Source organism: Microtus oregoni, unplaced genomic scaffold (assembly GCF_018167655.1).
Source record: "Microtus oregoni isolate MIOR12 unplaced genomic scaffold, Mior012 000069F_ref0000032, whole genome shotgun sequence".
Classification (NCBI taxonomy): Eukaryota; Metazoa; Chordata; class Mammalia; order Rodentia; family Cricetidae; genus Microtus; species Microtus oregoni.
The window spans coordinates 4061930-4084206 of NW_024543976.1; the positions used below are offsets into that span (position 1 = coordinate 4061930).

General features: G+C 47.5%; 1 protein-coding gene across 2 annotated transcripts in view; it reads right to left on the reverse strand.

Moving 5' to 3' along the window:
- Positions 1-18031: 18031 nt before the first annotated feature.
- The window catches only part of Pdgfrb (platelet derived growth factor receptor beta), a 38971-nt gene continuing 34725 nt past the window's right edge, over positions 18032-22277 (reverse strand). For both annotated transcript variants that reach the window (XM_041641395.1, XM_041641394.1), the window contains exons 21-23: positions 22040-22145; positions 20873-21105; positions 18032-19881 (exon numbers count right to left, since the gene is read on the reverse strand). In XM_041641395.1, coding sequence (XP_041497329.1) covers positions 19722-19881; positions 20873-21105; positions 22040-22145 — 499 coding nt within the window. In that variant the 3' untranslated portion in view covers positions 18032-19721. The remainder of the gene's footprint in view (positions 19882-20872; positions 21106-22039; positions 22146-22277) is intronic.

The window sequence follows — 22277 nt, forward strand, 5'->3', positions numbered from 1 at the left end:
AGGTCGTGGTGCCTCTAGTCAAGGAGTGGGGTAAAGTGGAGACTGAGTCCCTAAGTCTAGATCTGAGCACTCTCCAAGCAGACGGTGGCAGCACCGAGGAGACTTAAAAGACAAGCTGAGAAGGGGTAGTTTGTTTGGCATGTGACGTAGTCCACTCCCACCACACACATTTGGTCGCAGAAGTCTTCTGTGCTGATAGAGAACACAGGAGAGCCAGGGTCTGCGGGTTTCTAAATCCCCAGTGATAAGGACTGTTACTACTCTCATTCTGCAGCTGGAGAACCCAAGCTCAGAGAGGTCAAATACCTTTAAGCTTGTTCACGGACTCACAGCCTCCAAGGCGATAAGGGTGTAGACCTTTTTGTGATTTTTTTTTTTTAACAAGGCATCTAAACGTTCTTCTATTTAAAAAGAGCATTCTCTTGTCCTTCTTTTTGTCTGTGTGATATATATGTGTCTGTGTTCATGTTTGTACACATGGGTGCGGGTACGGTGTGAGGGGAGGTCAGAGGTCAATTCTAGGAGTCTGCCCCAGTGCCTCTTCACCTTGTTGGCTAGACTAACTGACCAGAAAGCCCCAGGGATCCTCCTGTCTTTGCTTCTCCAATGCTGAGATTATAGGAATGTGACACCCGGCCTGGCTTTTATATGGGTGCAGGGGATCTGAAGTCAGATCCTCTTTACCCATTGAGTCACCTCCCTGGGACATCCTCACTTTTCAAAGGCAATCCATTTTGTGTGTTTTAGTTTATTCTTTTATGATTTTCTGTCTTATCTCTAAGTACCGTAGTTATAAACTTATACCCTGAAACTGAAAATAATCTCAATGTAACACTGACCCAAGAAAACGGTCATTGTTCCTTTATATGCACAAGTGCATTTATGTAGCAATATGCTTTTCTCAGGAAAGGGCTAGCCAAAAAATGGCAAGAAAGCAAAGCTGCAAGTTAAGTGTGGAGGTTCATGCCTATGATGCCAGAACTCAGCAGGGAGAAGCAGGAGGATCATCACAATCCCACGGCCAGCCTGAGCTATATAATGAGACCCTATCTCAAAAATGAAAAAGAAAAAAAAACAAGAGGGGGGGGGGCAAATGTACATATGCACTGTATATGCAGAAAATACTAGCAAATCAAATCCAATAACGAATGTTATTGGAGCTATGCCAGCTACACACCGCACAAGACACGCCATGGCTAAGGTGAATTTGCGTGGGAATCCCAAACTCACTCAGAATGTGAGAACTCAGGGTAGCACATTGATGGAACACACAACCCCACCTGAGCATCTCCAGGGCTGCAGAGAAAGAATCCTTGACAAAATCCAACGTGCATTCGATATTTTTAAAAATTTCAACAAAGATGGAGCGAAAGGGAACAGCCTCAGTGTGAGCTGGGGCTTGTGTGTAAAGGTACAGCTCGTTCCGTGGCCAGACAAGAAGCCCATCCTCCTAGATCATGGCTGCCTCCTCCTTCATGAAATAAATGTAACCAAGGAAATGCAGGACTTACAAACTGAATCATGAAGCTGCCCTGATGTTCAGAAGACTTACTGGAAAGATTTCACTGTAAGACAATCATATTGTCAAGATGGCAAATTATGTATCAATGAAATTCCTACCCAAGGTCTAATAGTCATTTTCCTGCTCAAATAGAAAGGCTGACTGAAATTCATGTAGAATTTTAAGTGACATAAAATAATTAAACACTTTGAAAAGAAGAACTAAGTTGGAGGAGTCACACGTCTCAATTTCAGAACTTATTACAAACATATTGGAACCAAAGCTGTATGGCACTGGACTAAGAGTAGACGCAGATCAGTAGAAAAAAACAGGAATTGAGAAGTAAACCCTCACGAGAGTGGCAAGAGTATTCAGTGGGGGAAAGAGTATTTCTTTCAACAAATCTACAGAGCAAACTGGGTATCTGTGGCTCCAAGAACAAATGTCCACTCTTGTCACCATAAGCAAAAATTAGCCAGAGATGAAACAAATCAAAGGCAAATGATAAAACTCTTAGAATAAAGTCGGTGGAGGGGGGCGGCTGGAGAGATGGCTCAGGGGTTAAGAGCACTGGCTGCTCTTCTAGAGGTCTGAAATTCAATTCCCAGCACCCACATGGTGACTCACAACCATCTGTAAGAGAATCTGATGACATCTTCTGGCCTGCAGGTATACATGCAGAGTACTCATACATAAAATAAAATAATAGAGTTCAGGGTAATGTTCATTACCAAACTAAAAAACGGCCCTATCTTAGCCCTATCACTCAAAACACAGGCAATCTAAGTAAAATTAGATAAACTGGACTTCGCCAAAACTGAACATTTTGGGACACTAAAGGACAATATCAAGGGAATGAAAAGGTGACGTGGGGAACAGAAGACAATACTTGCCAAATCACATGCTGAACAAGGCTGTATGCAGAATGAACAGATACACACACACACACACACATATGAATAAAAGCCGTAAACTACAACTCAGTGACAAAAGGACAAACAACTCAAATTTTAAATGGGCAAAACCATTAAGTAGATATTTCTCCAGAGACTATATACAAATGGCCAACACTTCACATGGAAAGATACTCAGCCACATAAGTCACTAAGGAAGTTTAGGCCAAAACCACAATGAGAGGATGTGTCACCCTTACTTCTTGGTCATCATTAAAAAAAAAAAATTCGGAGAGCCCTGTTGTACAGTGGCACATGCTTTTAATCCCAGGGCTAGGGAGGCAGAGGCAGACAGGTCTCTGTGAGCTCCAAGCCAGCCAGGGCTACAAGGTAGGAACTTGTCTCAAAAACAAAACAAAATAAACTCAGAAAGTAACAAGTATTGTTGCAGAAACAGACAAACCAAAACACCCACACGTTGCTAGTGGAAACGTAATATGGTGTGGCTTCTATGGAAATTAATTTGCTAGTTCCTCAAAAAGTTAGCAACAGAAGACAAGCATGGTGGTGCATGCCTTTAATTCCAGTCGTTGAGAGGCTGGAGCAGGTGGATCTTTGTGAGTTTAAGGCCAGCCTAGTCTACAAAGCAAGTTCTAGGACAGTCAGGGCTACACAGAGAAACCCTGTCCCAAAGAACAACAACAAAGTAGCAACAGATTTACCATATGACCAAGTAATATGGTTGGTTTTAATGTCAACTTGCCACTGAAGAATCACCAAAGTAGAGAGGCTTACCAGAAGAGTTGTACCAATTGCCTTAATTGATGTGACCTGTGTTGGGGAATACTATTTTGAGGTGTGTGACTTTTGTTTATCTTGAATTTGTTTAACTCTGTGAAGCTGTGTTACTGTGCCTGTCTAACACACCTGCTGGTCCTAATAAAGAGCCACATGGCCAATAGTGAGGCAGAAGCAAGGATAGGCAGGGCTGGCAGGCAGAAAGTATAAATAGAAGGAGACCTGAGGAAGAAGAGGAGCAAGAGAACAAGGAGAGGAGGACATCAGGGGCCAACCAACCAGCTACACAGCAAAGTCATGGGGAAAAAGTAAAGAAAGATATACAGACATAGAGAAAGATAAAAGTCCAGAGGCAAAAGGTAGTCAGGATAATTTAGGTTAAGAAAAACTGGAAAGAAACAAACCAGGCTAAGGCCAGGCATTCATAACTGAAAATAAGCCTCTGTGTGTGATTTATTTGAGAGCTGCCCCCCTCCCCCCCAAAAGAGTCAAAAGAGCTTAACATCATACAATAGCCCTGATTGTGCCTGGCACCTTCTGGTCGCAGTTCAGATAAAAGAGCGTGACAGAGGAAGATTCCTCGCCCTTTGCTCCCTTGTCTTTCTCTCTGGCTGCCAAGTTGTTGATTCTGTTGTTGCGTCTGCCCGAGTTCTAAGATGTTATCAGAACCAGTGTGTCCAGGTTTTCATTGTGAACTAATGGCCAGCAATTCTCCAGGAACCTTCTAGGCACCCAACCTTATGAACTGAGTAAGTACCAGGTTGTCCACCTCCGCAACGAGAGACAGTTTACTCTGGGACTATTCCGATTGCTGAGGCCCCTAGCCTCCGGGACTGAGCAACTAGGGCTCTCAGCTCTCAGGTGTGGTTCGGTTGCTGTTACCGTTTTAATATTTATTTTATAAAGCATATATATTCATATATACTAATAAATCACATATATATGACTATATGTATTCATCCCATTGGTTCTGTTCTTCTAGAGAACCTTCATTAATACACTCAGCATTTGTACCCTTAGGCGTAATCAAAAGAACTGAAAACAGGGACTCAAACCAATGCTTACACATGGATGTTTGACTCAGCACTATATCCAATAGCCAAAAGGTGAAATCAGCTAAGAAATACATAGCAGAATGTGGCACCACCATGCACGGAATATTGCTCAGCTACAAAAGGCATGAAGTACCAATAAATGTTCAAGATGAAGGACTCCCAGGCTGGCAAGATGACTCACCTGGTAAAGGTGCTTGCCACAAAGTTGGGTCCCGAGGACCCACATGATAGAAGGAGAGGGCAGACTCCTGGGAGCTGTCCTTTGATCCCTCTGCATTCAAATGTGCTCTCTCTCTCTCTCTCTCTCTCTCTCTCTCTCTCTTCCTCTCTCAATAAATAACTTAAAAAGTAATGATTAAATATTGAAAATACAGAGCCGAGTAAAAGAAGCCAGACATAAAATGCAGTGTATGACATAACCCCATTCATCTGAAACACTCAGAATAAATAAGTCCATAAAGACAGGCAGCCAACTGGTGGTTGCCAGGGGCCGCAGAGAGAAATGGGCAGTGGCCACTGAGTTGGTGTGAGGGGTGAAAAGGCCTTGGAACCATGTGGAAATGCTAGACCTAAAGTGACCACTTAGGAACAAAACGAACAAGAAGATCTTAGACAAAAGCTGACTGTGGTTATTGCCAAGCTCACAACCGCACGGTGGCGGTCGTGGTGGGGAGCCCCTCAAGTGAAAGACTGGGATACAAACCAGAAACTAATAATATAATAAGAGAAGCTCAAAGCACAACTACTGTTTAATTGCTCTAAAGACAATTATCTTAAGCAAACCTTGGAGCCTTTTACGTCTTCTGGCCATAAAAGCCTTCTCACAGCTACTTCGCCACGGTGGCCTCTTGGCCCATGCATGGCACAGATGATGCGTAAACCATTGAGAGTAACTGACAACTGTTTTCAAAACCAAAAAACGGGAAGCAGTCTCCATTTGGTCCAAAGGCCACTGCATGCCAATGTCTGTTAGTGCAAAACCAGCAATCACAGTGCTGGGCTTTTCTGCCCAGGCAAAGGGAAATGAATGACAGCAGCGTCCCAAAGGGTGGAGGGGGCACACTGCAGAGTGGTCTTCGGGGCTGGGTTTAATTCAACATAATATTATTCAGGTAGACATTCTGAACTAAAGTCATACGCTTGTCTTAACCCTAAGACAAACACTGAAAACTGCCAATGTTGTAGCCAATGTTGAGGCGAAACTAAAACACAGTCAATACAAACGGAGACAAAAGACATCTAGAGAGGGCCAGAGAGATCTGAGAAGGTGGCAGATTTAAATCCATTGTATTAATTACTACTACAAGTGTAAGTAGTCTGAATAGATTCATCGAAAGGCACAGGTACTCTTTGGGTAAGAAAATAAAAATCAAACCATTTTTTTGGTCTACAAGAAATTCACTTTAGAGCCCCCCCCCCGCCCCCCTGGGTGTTGCCAAGGCTTCTGTAAACAACCCTAATCACACTCACCAGTTCAAACCAAAGACAATAGCTCCTGTCCACTCGTCTACTCCTGATCTTTAAAATCTCTCATAAGATAGACATGCTGGCTCACACCTGTAATCCCAGCACTTGAGAGCTGAGGCAGGAGGATTATAAGATTTAAAGGCCAGCTACACACTGCTCCCCCCCCCCGCACACACTCTATCTGAAAAAGAAAATCAAACCAAATGGTGACAGAATGAATACTTTACTCCTAAAATAAGAAACAAGATGTCTATTCTCTTTTTAAATACTAGACACCTCAGACACTGCAGTGAGGCCAAATAAATAAATAAATAAATAAATGGCACACACATTTGAAAAGAAGAAATAAAATATCTCTATACGAAAATAAAATGTCCTTACAAAAAAAATTTAAACCTACTAAAACTAATAAGGAAGGTTAATAAAATTAAGGGTACAGAAGCAAAACGAATGCACAAACATCAATTGCATTAAACCCCCCGGTATAGCAAGAACTAGGCCAACAGGGGTTGTAGAGACAGAGAAAAATAAAAACCCTAATACTTATTTTTTAGAAAAATACTGTTTTACTTATGTATGAATATATTCATTTATTTTTTTTTTAGAAACAAGCTTGCTGAGTGTACACTGCAAGGGACAGAAGCTTGAGGAAAGTAACAGGGGCACCTACTTCCAGCCAAAGCTGCCATTTCTAACAGAGACATAGTCAAACTTAACTATGTAGAAGTCTGCAGATCAAATACAAAACACTGAAGAAGACGTAACCACACACTGAGATGCATAACATGTCCGTGGATTGCAAGTTTAGTTTTGCTAAGCATGTCAGTTCTATCCCACTTGAAGCCTTAAAATGTATATAGACACAAAGGAGGGCTGGGGACATGGCCTAGCAGGTGCAGGGCTAGCTGTGCAGGTGTGAGCAGCAGTGTTCAGGTTTCTAGCGCTCACATAGATGCTGAGTGGGCATGGTGGCTCATCTGTTAATTCAGCATAGGTAAGGTGGAGACAAGCTATCCCTGCTAGATTCGTTAAGTCAGCAATCCCCGTGTCATTGTGAAGAGACCATTCCTCCATATATAAGGTACAGAGTGATCTAGTAAAGCCCTGATGTCAACTTAATTTCACACACACACACACACTCACACTCACACTACACACAGAGACATGTAAAAAGAGAGAAAGAAAGTGGTGGCACATGCTTTTAATCCCATTACTCAGGAAGCAACGGTGGGTAGGCAGATCTTTGTGAGTTCAAGGCCAACCTGGTCTACAGGGCTAGTTCCAGGACAGCCAAGGCTACACAAAGAAACCCTGTCTTGAAAACGAAAATCAAATAAAAAAAAAAAAGGAAGAAAGGAAGGGAGAGAAGGGAAAGGAAGGGGAGGGAAGACAGGGAAAGACAAGAGAAGACAAAAAAAGAAAAATGAAGGAGCAAGGAAGAAACTCCTGTCTTGGGCAGCAAGAAGTAAGCCAGGTCCGTGTGGGGGATGGGAGGAGGATGACTCTTTTTGTTCTCCCTGCCCTCCTCACTTTTCCCTAATTTCTCTCCTGCCTCAATATCACTCTGTTTCTAGACTCCCAGAAAGCTGCCCTGTGGCACTTTCAAAGGAACAGACAGAAACGTGTAGGAACTCATCATAATAGAACCCAGAATCAAACACACACACAACAATCAACAACACATCTTAGAAATCTTTCCATGCCATTATGTGGAAAATGTGGAGGAAAATGTCCTGTCTTTTCTATCAAAGGGCTTCATTTAAAAAGGGATCGTAAAATGATGCTAGGCAGAAGCTCCAATTCCTCCAAGGTCAGTGTCTTAGGCTCCTTTTGCTGCGACGAAACACCATGACCAAAGGCAACTTGGGGAGGAAGGGGCTTTTATTTTGCTTACACTGCCAGTCAGGGAAGGAACTCAAGGCAGGAACCTGGAGGTGCAAAGATTATGGAGGAACACTGATTACTGACTTGTTCCCCATGGCTTGTCCAACCTACTTTCTTACAGCACCCAGGACTACCACCCCAGGGTGACACCACCCACGTGAGCTGATTATTAATTATTAATGGATTATTAATCAAGAAAAGGCACCACAGGCCAGTCTGGCAGGGATATACTCTCCACTGAGGTTCCCTCTTCAGAAATGACTCTAGCTTGTGTCAAGTTTAGTAACGTCAACTAGCCAGCAGTCGGGAGGTCTTGAAATCAAACGCATGTTCAAGATTACACTCAGTGCTCAGAATGCATTCTGCCTGTCACTTGTTGCATATTTAATCACCGAATCATGTAATAATTGGAGGCTGATCTCTGATCACTCACAGGGCACAGGACCCCTTTGTGTTAGGAATAAAAACTCATCAGGACCCTCTTGCCTTCTTGATTTGGCACAGCTAGACAACCTTCTACAGAAGTCAAGCTTTTGCATTGCCAAAGTACTCTGGATGTGATGGTCATTTTCTTGAGACACGGGACCCATTTCTTAAGAGTACAGAGATTTACCTTGCTGTTCTTATTGCTTCAGTTTGGGTTTTATTCCTTGAGAAAGTTTTCTGCTAGATAGCCAGGCTGGTTAAACCCGTGATCATTCTGCCTCTGTCTCTGGCATTCTGGAATTATGGGAACACACCACCGCACACTCAGGGTACTAGTTTCTTTACATTGCTGCATTTGAGATCTCTCTAACCAATGGGCACTTTCATTCCTTCTGGTTTTTCTCTATTGTAAACAATACCACAGTGAACACATGAACCTCTGGGCACAAATGCAATTATTTGAGCTGGATCCAGTTCTAGAAAAGTGATGTCTGGTCAGCATAGATACTTGAGATGTGGAAATACTGTCCTCTGAAAGAGGCAGTACGCTTGTATACTTCCACAGCCATGTGGGAAACCAGCATCACTGTGTTCTTGCTGACACTGAACATTACTGGTCTTTACATTTTTTTCCCAGGCCTGGGGGTGCTGATAATTGTTAGAGAATCTGCCTAGTATGTGTGAGATCCTAGGTTCCATCCCCAGCACTACACACACACACACACACACACACACACACACACACACACCAATCTCCTAGAAACAAGCATTAATTTACTAGTGTTTTAATATTGTTTTTCTGGATTTGTGATGAAATAAACACTTGATTCCATGTGCTCACCATCCATCCTTCTACAGAGATCTTTTGTCTACTTTTCTATTTTCCCCTTTTGTCTTTTATTGATTTGCTGGGACTGTTTGTAAGCCAGACTATTAACCCTGTGGCCGCAGATGTTGAAAACGTTTTCTCGCAGTCTGCCACATCTTTCGTGTTCTTTGGACAGTGTCACGCACGCAGGACTTTCTACGCTGTAGTCAAACCTCCCCATCTTTTCATCTGTGCTGAGCTTGCGTTGTTTATGAGACACTTTCATTTCCATTTTTCCATGCAGGCTGGGGTCACAGGGGATCGCTGTCCTGCTTTTTATCCGCTGTATAGATAAGAGAGGGAATGATGGGAGGGCAGGCATCTTATCCGGGGTTCCACAACTGCTTTGGGAAGACTTGGGTGTAGAATTGAGTCTCAGACCCAGGTAAGGGGTTGTTGTCCCTGCTACCCAGGTGAGATAGCTGGTACATTTCTCCTACACAACTTCTACTGCTGGAAAGCTGTGGGCCTGCACGTCCTTAGTGAGGGCACACTACCTCCCCAGGGCACCCACCCGTCCTGCTGCTGTCCTGTGGATCCCCAGAAATACTGTTTCCTGTTCTGAGACAGCTCTGCAGTGTTGGAAAGACAGACCCTGCGGCTGTCCTGGCTGTGTCCTTAGACCCTTTGGAACAGGCTCTCCAGCACATCCGGTCTCCGCACCCCTCATCACATCTCCAGTAATATGCGTCCGTGCCACGCTCCCTTCTTAGTCTGACAAGCTTGGAGGCCAGCAAGTGTGGCTGTGACAGAGACAGGAGATTCTGTGGAGGTTTCCAGAGCAGCGGTGCCCGAGCTGACCTTAAGGAGGAAAGGGGTCCTCTGTTCCAGAGGACTGTCTCAGAGAAGGGATCGTGTTGGGACAGAGGCTAGTCAGAGTAGGAGTAATAAGAGGAAGAGGAGGGTGAGGCCCGTGTGCAAAGACTTCTGACCCAGCTAGGAGATCAGGCCTAATCACATAAGTGATGGCATCTCAATGGCCCAGAGGTTTCCAAGAGCAATGTGGGAACACGAATTCAAAAGTCGCAGGCACATACAGCAGACACTGGGACCAGCCAGCTCTGCTACCTTAGAAGTGAATGGGGAGGATGATAACATGCACAGCCAAATCTCTAGGTGTTCTTATTGCTGAGGCCACTGCCCACCCACATCTATGGGCACTTGGCACACTCACTAGTTCAAAGACCCCAGGTCACTGTGTTTTCTGGTGTTTATCAGCACAGGCTGGCTGCCTGGTTTCAGTTAACTCTGCCATCCCCAGGAATTTGGGTAAGGAACCACACCTCTCTGGGTCTGGATTTCATTATTCACAAAATGCTGATTGTGAAAAGAATGAGCCTTGTGGGCTGAGACCACTGTGTGAGATAATTACACAGAGGGCCTTGCACGGGGCCTGGCACAAAGTCTCAGTGGGTGGCCCCGGGTGAGGAGGTCTCAATGATGCTGTCGGGAGGACGACAGACAAGGACCGAACGGTTCTTCCTGAGGTAGAGTTGAATCTGAGTCCAAGGATTAGGAAAACCTGCTGAGAGTAAAGGGACACACAGTGCTTCTGCACCTGTGGAGAGACCAGCCTTCATCTCTCCGTTTGGTTCCTGGAATCTCTAGATGCCATGCGCCCCATACTCTGGAACCCTCTGGGCTAGAAACCAGACAACCAACATCAGGGTGGCTTGGCAGCTGGTTTGTATCAGCTCCAGGCCAGAGAGGGCTAACCACACCTGGCTCTGGGGGTGAGTGTTAAGTGGGTTCCACCTGACAATCTGGAAGGGGTCTCACAAGCACCTTTATGCCCTACCCCCTGCTGAATGGCCTCTTCCTCTCCGTCCCCCCTACGCACAGTCCTGAGTAGTGTTTTGCAGCTTCTTCCTGTGCCACTGTGCCTTCCTCCTGTCTCTGTCTTGACTGTGGATACCCCTCTTTCTTTCTATCTTCTAGCTCTGTGTCCATCTTTGACATCCTCAAGGCTTTTCAGCTCTCATCCAGCGTGAACACAGTTGTGAGGGTGGTCATTGATATCCTGCGAAGGTGACACACACCTGCCAAGCAGGAGCTCCCTGGTTGGAGCTGCAACAGCTTTTGTTTTTGGTCATGCCTGGCAAAGGAGAACTCAGTCCCCGCCAGATTGCATGAGTAAATGCATCAAGGGTGAACAAGCCAAGTAGAACAAGGCTTCCTCATTTCCAATAACCAATTCACTTAATGAATACCTCATATGTTAGGCTTTGCTTGGGGCTTGGGGAGCCCAGGGTTCAGCACTGGTCCCTGCATATAGAGCCTTTACCGGCCTGGGAGATGGAAGAGCAAGTGGCTAGGGTGGGGGCAGTTACGATAATAAGCTGGTACCAATAAGCATCTAGAAATAGACTCCCTGCCATGAAGTCTGAAGGTTCCAAGAACCAAAGGGAGTAAATATGGCTGGGCTCCCTACGTGTGTTAACACATCTAGCGACAGATGCATCTTACCTAAATGAAGATCTCGGAGACCGAAAGGGTGACGCGAACGTTGCGCCGATGCAGGAAGAAAGAGTTCTGAGACTATGCAACGGTGCCAGTCTCTCGACTAAGCTCATTCATGGTCTCTGTCTTCTGGAACTCACAGCCATGGAACTGGAATGGAGGCATGGGTGTGGTGCAGGAGGTCCTGAGGGCACCAGAAACTGTGCTGGGGAAGGGCTAATCAAAGCTAAGCAGGCGGTGAGAGTGAGCAGGAGCGTGGAATGTTCTAGCAAAGAGAAAAAGCGTGACAGAGGCTTGGTAGTAAGAGTGCTGAGGACATCAGAGGTCAAAGTCACTGAAAACCAAAACAAAAACCAAAACAAACCACCACCAACAACAAAAACAGCCCTCAGAAGGTCCACACTCAGCACAAAGACAGGAAAGTTTGTGGAAGAGGCAGCCTCTGCTGCCTTAGGACTTAAGCAAGATGACCCTTTACCACAGAGGCTAGGAATGCCAGGTGGTAGGTGACATGCAGAGGTCAGCAAGTGTGTGTCTCACATAGCAAGAATAGGCTTTGAAAGGACAGAGGTGGGAGAGGGAACAGCAGGGGGTGGGCTCATGGCCAGGATGGATACCACATGCCTACTGGGTCAGGCTGTGAGGAGCCACTGAAGGTGTCTGAAGAAGAAGAGTAGGTGTTACTTGTGAGTCACAGGTAGACAACAAGGAAGCGGAGAAACACAGCCCTAGGAGCTCCCTCTGGCCTCTGAGGAGGGGAGGGGACGCTGACAAGCTGAAGATCTTCCACAAGCTGTGTTACTCCCCTGTGTGTGACTTTTCGGATGTGTTGCAGTGACAGCCCACAAAACCCAACCCTGGAATCTGTGGAGCTGCAACGATAGAACCAGGGAAGTTAACAAGGGGCAGCCTGCTCTACGCCTGCCAGGAAAACAGCAGGCTCTCAAGTGGACACCGAGGAGGAACTGGAGGGTACGGACCTGCATGTTGTCGGACACAGAGAGAAAAATGACACTGGAAGACTGTATGGCTTCCAACTCCCCTACCCCTAAATCCCTGACCAGAGCAGGGACCCCGATCAGGCTCTGAAGCACCCAGAAAATTATACTCTCAGTTGTTAACACACCCTCATAGCCCAGAGTGGGCCGAGAACTCTGTCTCATTGAGGAACCCCCCTCCCAGCTTCATCCCAGTCGGCACTATAACCCTAGGCTCCACCCACTGTCTTTAAGGAGTTTTGGCCTGAGCCAGGAAGGCAATGACAAAGAAAGACATGGGCAACCTACCCAGGCCCTAAGGTTCCAGGTCATTTGAGCGTCTTTCTTCAGTTTCTTTCCTCAGCTCATGATGAGGACTGAGTATCCCCAGAACTTTAAAGTCTGAGATGGGGTACCCCCTGAAACCTGGGAGGGAGGCCCAGCCTGGGGAGCATCAGATGCAGCATGGGGCCATCTGCCTGGTCAGTGGCCCTGGGGCTTTGGTCTGTGAGATCTTGATCTGTGTTCCCTGCTTGCTTCTGGCTGTTTACAGTAAAGCTGACAGATTCCAGACTTCCAGTAAGGCCAGGACACCTTGCTAGATCCAGTATTGTTCTCGTTCTCATGTTGAATTTTATTTTATTTTATTTGGTTTTTTGAGGCAGGGTTTCTCTGTGTAACAGCCCTGGGTGTTCTGGAACTCACTCTGTAGACCAGGCTGGCCTCAAACTCACAGAAATCTACCTGCCTCTGCCTCTCAAGAATTGGGATTAAAGGTGTGCACCACCATGTCTAGTGGACTTTTTTCCTTATGCTTCCTAGAGGCCTTATGACTTTGCACATTTTAATTCTTTTTTTAAAAAATATGCTTATTTATTTTCCACTTTACATGTACGCATGTCTTGTTGCATGTGTACCATGTGCATTGCGATGCTCTGTGGGTGCCAAAAGAGAATGTTGGATCCCCTGGACCTGGAGTTACACATGGTTGTGAGCCCTCATGTGGGTGCTGGAAGCCAAAACGGGGTCCTCTCTCTGTAAGAGCAAAAAGAATTCTTAACTTCAGAGCCGCTCCTGGAGCTCTAACTTTGTGTGTTTTAAAGGGAACTGATGTGGAGTGTGGTGTTTCGTGCAGCAGAAGAATCAGAAGTTCAAGGTCATTCTCAGCTACATTGAAAGTTGTAGGCCAGCCTGAGCTACTTTGGGACCCTAACTCAAAAGCCCAGGTGCTAGGAAGGCAGACTTTGGGTTCCAGTAACTCTTTGATGTTGTTGTTTACTGGAAGACGGAGTCTTTCTATGAAGCTCAGCCTAGTCTAGAATTTGCTATTCTGTTCTCACTTCCTGCATGCTGGAATTACAGGTGTGCGCTACCATACCCAATGCCAGGAGAGAGAGACAGAGAGACAGAGAGATGAGGAGAGAGAGAGACAGAGAGAAAGAGACAGAGGCAGACAGACAAAGACATGGGCTTACTATGATGGTCCTCCTGCCTCCACTTCCTGAGTTCTGGGATTATTGGTGTGTGCCTCCTCTCCTATATTTTTAAATAGGTTATCCTCTACTCAGTAATTCTGGCTGGAGATATATCCTACAGAAACACAGATGTGTAAACGCAGCGTGTTTCAAGTCAGGGTTGTTGCAGTGTAATTTATAGGTGGAAAATCGGAAATGACGTAAGTGTTCATCAGTAGCTACTTGAGGGCCCAGGGATGCTTTAAACCGCATGCAGCTCTAAGGATGGATGAATTTATGTCTGTATGTTTCCCTGAGTTAAAATACTGTAAAGAAAAAACTAAAAAGGTGCAAAATGCTAGTAATAGCTTTAAAAATGATTATAACTTAATTATTTACAAAGCAAAAATGTTAACATAAATACAAAGAAGGAAAAATCCTAGATAAATGTAACTAAATTTTGCAACGAGAAAAAAAGAATTCTCGTAAGCTAATTTCCTATCCCCTGGGTAAGCAGAGAGAGTAAGCATTTACAGTGTTATCAGAATTTCAACCATGAGAACACATAAGAAGTTTCGAGGGTGGTGGTGTAAATTATATAATAATTATAAACTTGAAACACATCCACAAAATGAATGAATTGATGCAAACCTAAATAACATACTCAGATAAACAAGGCCTTATGGGGAAAGGGCCTTAACCTGGAGAAGGGGTGCTGATAGGGGCTGGAAACACTTAATCGGGGCACACAGGGCCCCACAGCCACAGCGTGTTTCAGTATTTCCATCTTTTTTCCAGGAAAAAAGGACTCCTGTCTGAGAGTGGAATCTGGAAGAATTGAATAGCCCAGGTGGCTCATTTGTCTGGAAGGAAAATTCCAGCTCATTTATTTTCCCTGTGTGACGAGGCTAAGAAGCAGGAACCCAAACAGGCCTTGGAGATTCAAGCCGGTCTCCAAACATTTTTCATTAATTTGATGCAACCTCAGTGGCACTGGATAGAAACACGGAAAAAGGCAAAGCGTACACAAGGAAGAGTCGCGCCCACCCCCACTTTGACCTTTTGTGGCCTGAGTCAGGAGTTTCTACATACAGACTAGAAACTTCCCTACACAGAAACCATATGCAGAACTGTACTCTCTTCCTAAGAATACCACAAACAAGGCTATAAACACAGCTGACAGAACATGCTTGGGATAAAAACACAGGTCTTCATCTATTGGTGGAATCTGTGTAAAGCAAAACTCCTTTATTTTTTTAAATTTTGATCTACGTGGCTGGAGAAAGTGGTTAAGAGCACTAGCTGCTCTTGCAGAGGACCTGAGTTCAATTCCCAGCACCCACATGGTAACTCACAACCGTCTGTCACTTCAGGTCCAGGGGAACCTCATGCCCTCTTCTGGCCTCTGCAGGCACTGCACGCACAGGCAAGCCAAACACCCATACTCATAAAATGAAAAAGTAAATCGTGGGGAGCAGAGGAAGCCCTGAGTATATGAAGGTCTGAGTGAATGTGTGTTGTTGACATGGACATAGCCATGTCAAAGGCCCTATAGCTTCAGACCTGGCAAAGCCTTCTTTAGTTCCTGTGTGAATGTTGACCATGTATGCAGAAAAGGACCACCATTCTTCCATGGATGTTTACCACCTGCAGACAGTTCCATCCAGAGACTGCTCCTACTGAAATTAGCTTAGACCACCTGATCCCAGGTATTTCTGCACGTCTGTCTGTCTTTTCTTCATTCCCTTGCCTCTCCAGTCAGGTCACTCCTGGGAGCCTTGCAAGGATGAGGCAGTGTGTGTGTGTGTGTGTGTGTGTGTGTGTGTGTGTGTGTGTGTACATATATATATGAGAGAGAGAGACAGAGAGACAGAGAGAGAATTTCTACTTTTTCCCAGCATCCACAGAACAGCTCAAGATGGTCCATTATTCCAGTTATTGAAGGGGGAAGGGGATTTCTGATGCCATCTTCTGGTCTCTATAGGTATTGCATGCAAATAATAGCCATACTCTGTACCCTGTATACATAAATCTTTTTTTTTAAGTTAAAAAAAAAAGTAGGCATTGTGGTACCTGCCTTTGATCCCAGTAGAGGCAGAAGTAGGTGAATTTAAGTCTTTGTCTTAGCTGAAGTTCTTCCTGGAGTGGATGCCTGACGAAGTGACTGCATGAGCCACCCTGCGATTCCATTCGTTAATATAAAGACGTTTCCAGTAAAGATGTGACGAGGACAGCACACTTTTCTTCCCCCTCGCCTCAGTTATGGGCTACCTGCCTTAAACAGTGTAACTCTAAGAGCTCGGATCCCTTCCATAGCTGCTGCTGGAGCCTTTATGTGTGTTCTTCTGACGCTCACACGGCTCTTCAAGGGTCTGCCCTTCTGCCTAGCCAGGGCACTCTGATTTTGTTGCATTTTGACTTGTCCTGAAACCCCATTGCTCTCTGGAAGTCAAGAATCCATTCTGTGTAGAGGCCCCTGGGGCTCTGATGGGCACTCCCAACCTGTGTTTAGTTGGGTTCCCCTTGGATGCTGGTGGCACTAAAGGTCATTCACCTCCCCCCTTTTCTACCCAGCACTTTTAACTCATTCTTTTAGGGGACACACAGATCCAGAAAGACCTGGAGTCAGGAGACAAGGATTGGGTCCCCAGCTGTCAGATATCTGCTTCCTTTCCCATCTAAGTTGAGGTGGAAGACAATCAGATCACAGTTTCTTGTCAGCCTGGCACAGCAACCACACCGGAAAAGTCGCTTGGGATTCTCGTCTCACTTGGACTAAGTTCGGTGTCCATGGGACTGAGATAGGGGCGAGAAGATAACGCACATGCTACAGCCAGCCAGCGTTGGCATACCTGCTGTTGGGTGAATGGCAGCCAAGGCTCTAGCGTACTTCACTCTCAGTGACCTTGACAGTTCCATACACCATGGAGAAACTAAGGTCTGAGGGGTGTCTTGCACCTCCGGTCTGTAAGAATCAGTCTGAGATGGGCGGCTGGGGCTCCTGACTTCCAAGACCAGGGTAAGGGCATCCCAGACACAGAAAGTCTTGTCTGAAATGTGAGTTTTGCTTTTTGCAAGGCAGATTGGGATATTGCTTTATTCCATGCCTACCACAGCCAGGGCAGAAGGGTGTCACCGCCTTGGGGTGCCCTCTAAAGCTAGGGGTCCCGAGAGAGGTAGCAGTGTTTAAGCTAGGTTCTCTTGTCAGGTGGTTTCCCCTGCTGTGTCTCAGCTGCCTCTGAGCCAGCAGCTGTCTGTGAGTCAGGGCTATCGCATGGTATAACTCCACTCTTACTCACCCTGGGAGCCATGGCCTGAAGCTCCTGAATCCAGAGATGCCCTCCCCTCAGTTCACACAGAGTGAGGGGAGGCCGGACAGACAACAAGGAATGACAGGCCTCAGGCGAAACTTGCTCCCATCTCAAGTGGCCCCGCCAAACAGCTGAGGTGGGAGGGTCTGGGAATCCCAGCCTGAGTTGGAACCCTTTCCCCATTGCCTGTCCCGGGAGCTCTAACGTCCCTGGTTCTGAGCTGCTGTCAGTGTCCCACAGGCCAGTGTACTGTAGGCTGCGATCAGAATAACCTAAAGCCAGGACCCAGCGAGAACCAGATTGCTTATCTGATGCAATAGATATGCTGACCCCATAATCTCTGGGATGCTGGAACCACCTGGGTCTGCACCCCTCTGTCCTCAGCCAGCGTGGTTTTTCCCCTCCTGCGGCCCTACTCCACCACACTGCCCCTCAGCACTTCATCTCTCCCCCACCCCTAATCCTTCCTTTCTCTCTCTTGCTCTCTGGCCCTCCTGAGTATTCGGTCTGAGCTGCTCCTACCTGGGTTCCAGGGACGACTCTCAAGGACCTAGGATTCGGACTCTGGTAGGCACCTCTCCTTAAGCTACCCCAGCTCAAATCTGGCTGTGGGCAGCAAGAAGTGGGACAGGGAGGGTGACTCAGCTTAGTGGCCAAAGCCAGAGCACATGGTGAGGTGGGCAGGGTGGAGAAGGCTTTGGCATCTCTGTAAGCCCACGCTCTCCTTCCAGATACCACGATCAGAAAAGTCTCGCTTCACACCTGGAAACCCAAGCACAAGGCCTAGGTGGTCACCCAACCACTTCCCAGGATGGGAGGAAATGAAACTCGCTTTTTAAAAAAGGTAACTGTGAGTCGGAGCCAAAGGGACGGACCTGTCTGGAACAAACTGTCTCCTCAATCCTGGACACATAGACCGAAACCCAAGAGAACAGTCTCTCAGTGAGAAGCACCAAGTTTAATATTACATTTTTTTTTTCTTAAAAAAAAAAGTACAGATAGAAAAACTTAACAGCATATAAAATAGCACTTCCGGTGTCTAAATGTGGGTTATTGTGAGTCCTACAAGTACTTGTAAACCTAGGTGATTACATCTTTGGTACCGTTGTGAGCAGTGCTCTCCATCCTCCAGCAACCTCTGCTGCTCCGGGCAGGGAGCTGCCAGCCAGCAACCCAGCATGGGAGGGCCCCCAGAAGGGCTGACTTCTGCTACACTGTCCCATCCCACCCCTCACTCCCCAGGGCCCTACAGTGTCCATTGGTTCAGGGTTAGTGAGAAGCCAGTGACGGAAACATTCCCATGTGGTGCTGCCTGAGGCCTGGGACAGCTGCCAGTCAAGATGGCAGCCCCCATAGCGTCTACTACTCATGCCCACCTCAAGCCTCCCTCTGTCCTCATTCACTCTCCATCACATCTGTCCACACTCCTGGTGACAGTGGCCTGAGGTGACCTGGTTTGCCTTCTCTGCCACTCTTGCTGACTCCAGAGTTTACCATGGCATAAGTAGGGTCTTGTGGTCCTTCTGTGTCCTCAGGATAGCTGTAGGGGGTTTTCCTAGGACGCTGACTGTTAGGCCAAGTCAAGGCCTGGGCAGTTACACTTGGGGACCTGAAGAAGAGGCTCAGTTCCTGAATCCCCAGATGTGGTGTTTCTGGAGTCTTTCCAGAGTTCAGCTGACTCCCAGAGAGGTGGCTTAGGGACTTGACCCCACTTTGCCCGGATAACGGCAAATCCCTGGGGCACTCTGGAATTATAGTATTGACAGGGCACTCAGAGTCAATGAGTACAACTTGTTCATTTTTCAAAGGGGAAAGAAAACTGGTACCCAGAGAGAACAAGGCACCCTCCAAGGTCTCACTGCAAGTCTAGTGCAGAGTCAGGGCTCCCAGTGAGGCACACTTCAGGGAGATACAGCTCACTTCAGTGAGGCATATCCTAGGCGTGGATTAGAGGGCCTGCAGACTCTGGTGGGCAGGTCAGCTGAGAGTGAGGAGGGACACGCTCCAGCACTGAGGAGGACGAAGGGCATGGGTACTTCTTGTGGCCAGCTGTGCCCTGAGGGATGCAGGCCAGAGCATCCTGTATTCAGCTCTGCCTTCACCCCTAACCATGTTCATTAAGCATGGCTGGCCCCAGACCAGCTTGGGCCTAGGGTACCTAAGATTGGCACCAGGGCAGGACCTTGACCGAGGCTGGCCTCTGTTTGACCAGGAGCCAGGCACCAGGTTCTTGCCCAGTTCTTGTGAAGATCGAAGTGGAGCGATCCAGCTGGCTACACAGGAGGAAATCATGAACACACCGCCTTACACCCAGCACTCTCTCCAGGAATCCAGGCTCCATACCTGTCTGAGAGCCAAGCCCAACGCTTCCTCTTATATCTGGGGAAACTGAATCCCTTGGAGGAGCTCTGGCTCCGAGTCTCATGGCCTTCCAGAGGCAGAGACTCGATCCCCACAGTTCTCTTGCCTCCTAAGCTAAATTGGTCCCTGGACCTTGGGTCCGCACACCAGGGTCCTTCTTCAAGCAGCTGGTGGCAGTGCAACAGCTTGGTGGCCAGGCCAGGCCAGGAGGGTTGGGTGCTGGGAGGCATACGGGAGTTTTGGACAGGGTGGGGTGGGTCCAGTCCCTACAGGAAGCTGTCCTCTGCTTCAGCCAGGGGTTCCTGGCAGCCCGAACCCTGTGGCTGCTCTGGGTCTGCCTCGGGCTCTGCCTGTGGCTCTTCTTGGAGCTCCAGGGGACTGTCACAGGAGATGGTCGAGGAAGTGTTGACTTCGTTCAAGGTGGAGCTGGAGGAAGGAAACCAGTCAGAAAGGAGCTGGGGAGAGCCCAGGAAGAACTAACAGTATTGTCTAAGAGCTTTCTGTGTATTGACTTTCCACACTGAGAGGCTGCACCACTGGGAAGCACAGCTTTGAGAGTTTATATCATTGTTCCCCAATACACAGTGATGGAGTACAGAAGTCGGAACTTGAGGGCAGGACCACTAAGCTCTCGAGATCCTTTCTCATCCTCACCTGCCTTCAAGGCCTGCTAAGGCCTACATGTACTACGAGTTCCTATGGAGAAACGGAGGCTCACAGAGGCAAGGCCTGTCCACCTTTCCTAATGACAGGCTAGAAATGAAAACCAGCATGTCTCCTTCCACTCCTCCATGGGCTGAATTTTGATTTGAGGAGTCCCCACTCCAGCTTGACATCAGTCTAGGAAGCATTAAGGCTGCCCTAGAGCCCACCCCACAATGGACTTGCCACAACCCAAGGCAGACCGTGGGTCTTTTCCCCTGTCTGAATTCTAAGCTGAATTTGCAACACCTCCATCTCCTACAACCAAGTTCTCTGGAGCCCTCTGGACATGGTGTGAAGAGAAGCCATGACCCACACTAGCAGCTAGGAAGTGTTAAATGTTTCCTCTCTGTGCTCAGGACTAACATAGTACCTGAGAAGAGTCCGCTGGGTGCACCTTGAAAAGGAAGAGCTATCTGGCAAATGGGTTCTTGAACATCTTATTTCATTCTAGAATGCCCTTCCCACCTGTGGCTTCAAGGCCTGAATAAACTCCAGCCTCTGCTGGCCACTGGGCAGGAGTTAGTCCTTTCTCTAGCTAGCTGTCAGTTTTTCTGTGGCGAGTGTAGTAAGCGTGTGCACATACTCGTGCACACACACACACACGCATGCTCGTGCACACACACGCGCATGCTCGTGCACATGCGCACACACAGACAGAGAAACACAAGCACTATTCGCATGATGTCTGGGAACAAAGGGTTAGGGTGGCTACCTGGCAAGGCTGGGGGAACCTTCCAGGAGGCCCTCATCAGCAGCATCAGGCTTGGGGTCAGGCAAGGGGATGATGTAGTCATTGTCACCCTCGTTGGGCTGCACAGCCGTGTAGAGGACAGAGCTGGTGTCCAGGGGAGATCGGAGGCTGTGGAACCCTGGCAAGCGGGCTTGAGACCTCAGGATGGCTGGGTGGTCACTTCTCAGAAACTCCTCATCCACCTGCTGGTATTTCTGCTCCACAGGACAGGGAGAGAAGGAAAAAACTGGGTGAGAGACAGGCAACATCCTAGAGACCCTCTCCCCCAGTACACATGAAAAGGGGTTCTGCTCAAAGCCACACCGATGAGCTGCCTTCCTGCTTGGTATCCCAAGACAAAGCACATGCTCAGAGTCCCCTAGAGAGGGGAGGGCAGGTAGTCAGGCAGCACCATGACCCTTGCTGCTACCCCACTTCAGAGTAACTAATATGGAATCTTTTTTTTTATTGAAAAAAAATTTCCGCCTCCTCCCAGCCTCCCATTTCCCTCCCCTTCCTCCCCCTCCTCTCCCCCTCCCCCCACTCCTCTCCCCCTCCCCCCACTCCTCTCCCCCTCCCTCTCCAGTCTGAAGAGCAGTCAGGGTTCCCTGCCCTGTGGAAAGTCCAAAGTCCTCCCCCCTCCATCCTGCTGATATGGAATCTTATCCTGTTGTGGTCTCCCATAGCCGTCTGTTGGGGTTGGGGGTCAGCGTCCCTTGCTATGAGATAGTGGTGAGTCTGTTCTGCTTTGATCTCCCCAGATGGGAAGAAGTAAGAAGCCAAGGTCAGGGCAGACTTGCTCCACTGGCCTCATATAAACCTGGGACAAGGTTTAAGTGGTTGGTGTGAGGACTCAGGAGAGCCTAGGGTTGCTCACACTTCTGAAGGAGCACCCTGGTTGTCATGGTGCGCAGGTTTGACAGGATTATCAACTGTCTGCGCCTCCCTGGGTCAAACTCGTCGGCTTCCACATCTTGGTTCTACTAAAATAAACTCCTGGTTCTGACATGACTCTTTCTAGAACCAGCAAGGAAACTGAGGCCAAGTGTGTGCGAAGAATATTTCCTCCCAAACACCAGCGCATCACTCCAGGCCCAGCGTACAGGGTTGAGACCAGAACTCTGTCTCCCACCCACCTTGTCTCCATACCTTTTTATAACCCTCGCCCAGCAGCCTCTCCAGGAGCAGCACCAGCTGGGAGAAGGGGGGTCGAGTCTCAAACTTCTCTTCCCAGCACTTCTGCATGATCTCATAGCTGGGGGAGGCAGAGAGAGGGTCAGAGTCTCTGCCTTAGAGGCAGGACCATGCAGTAGGGTTCAGAGCAAGGTGGAGGCAGAAGATGCTGGGAAGGAGCCGCATCAATATTGTTAACACCATCACTGCTTCT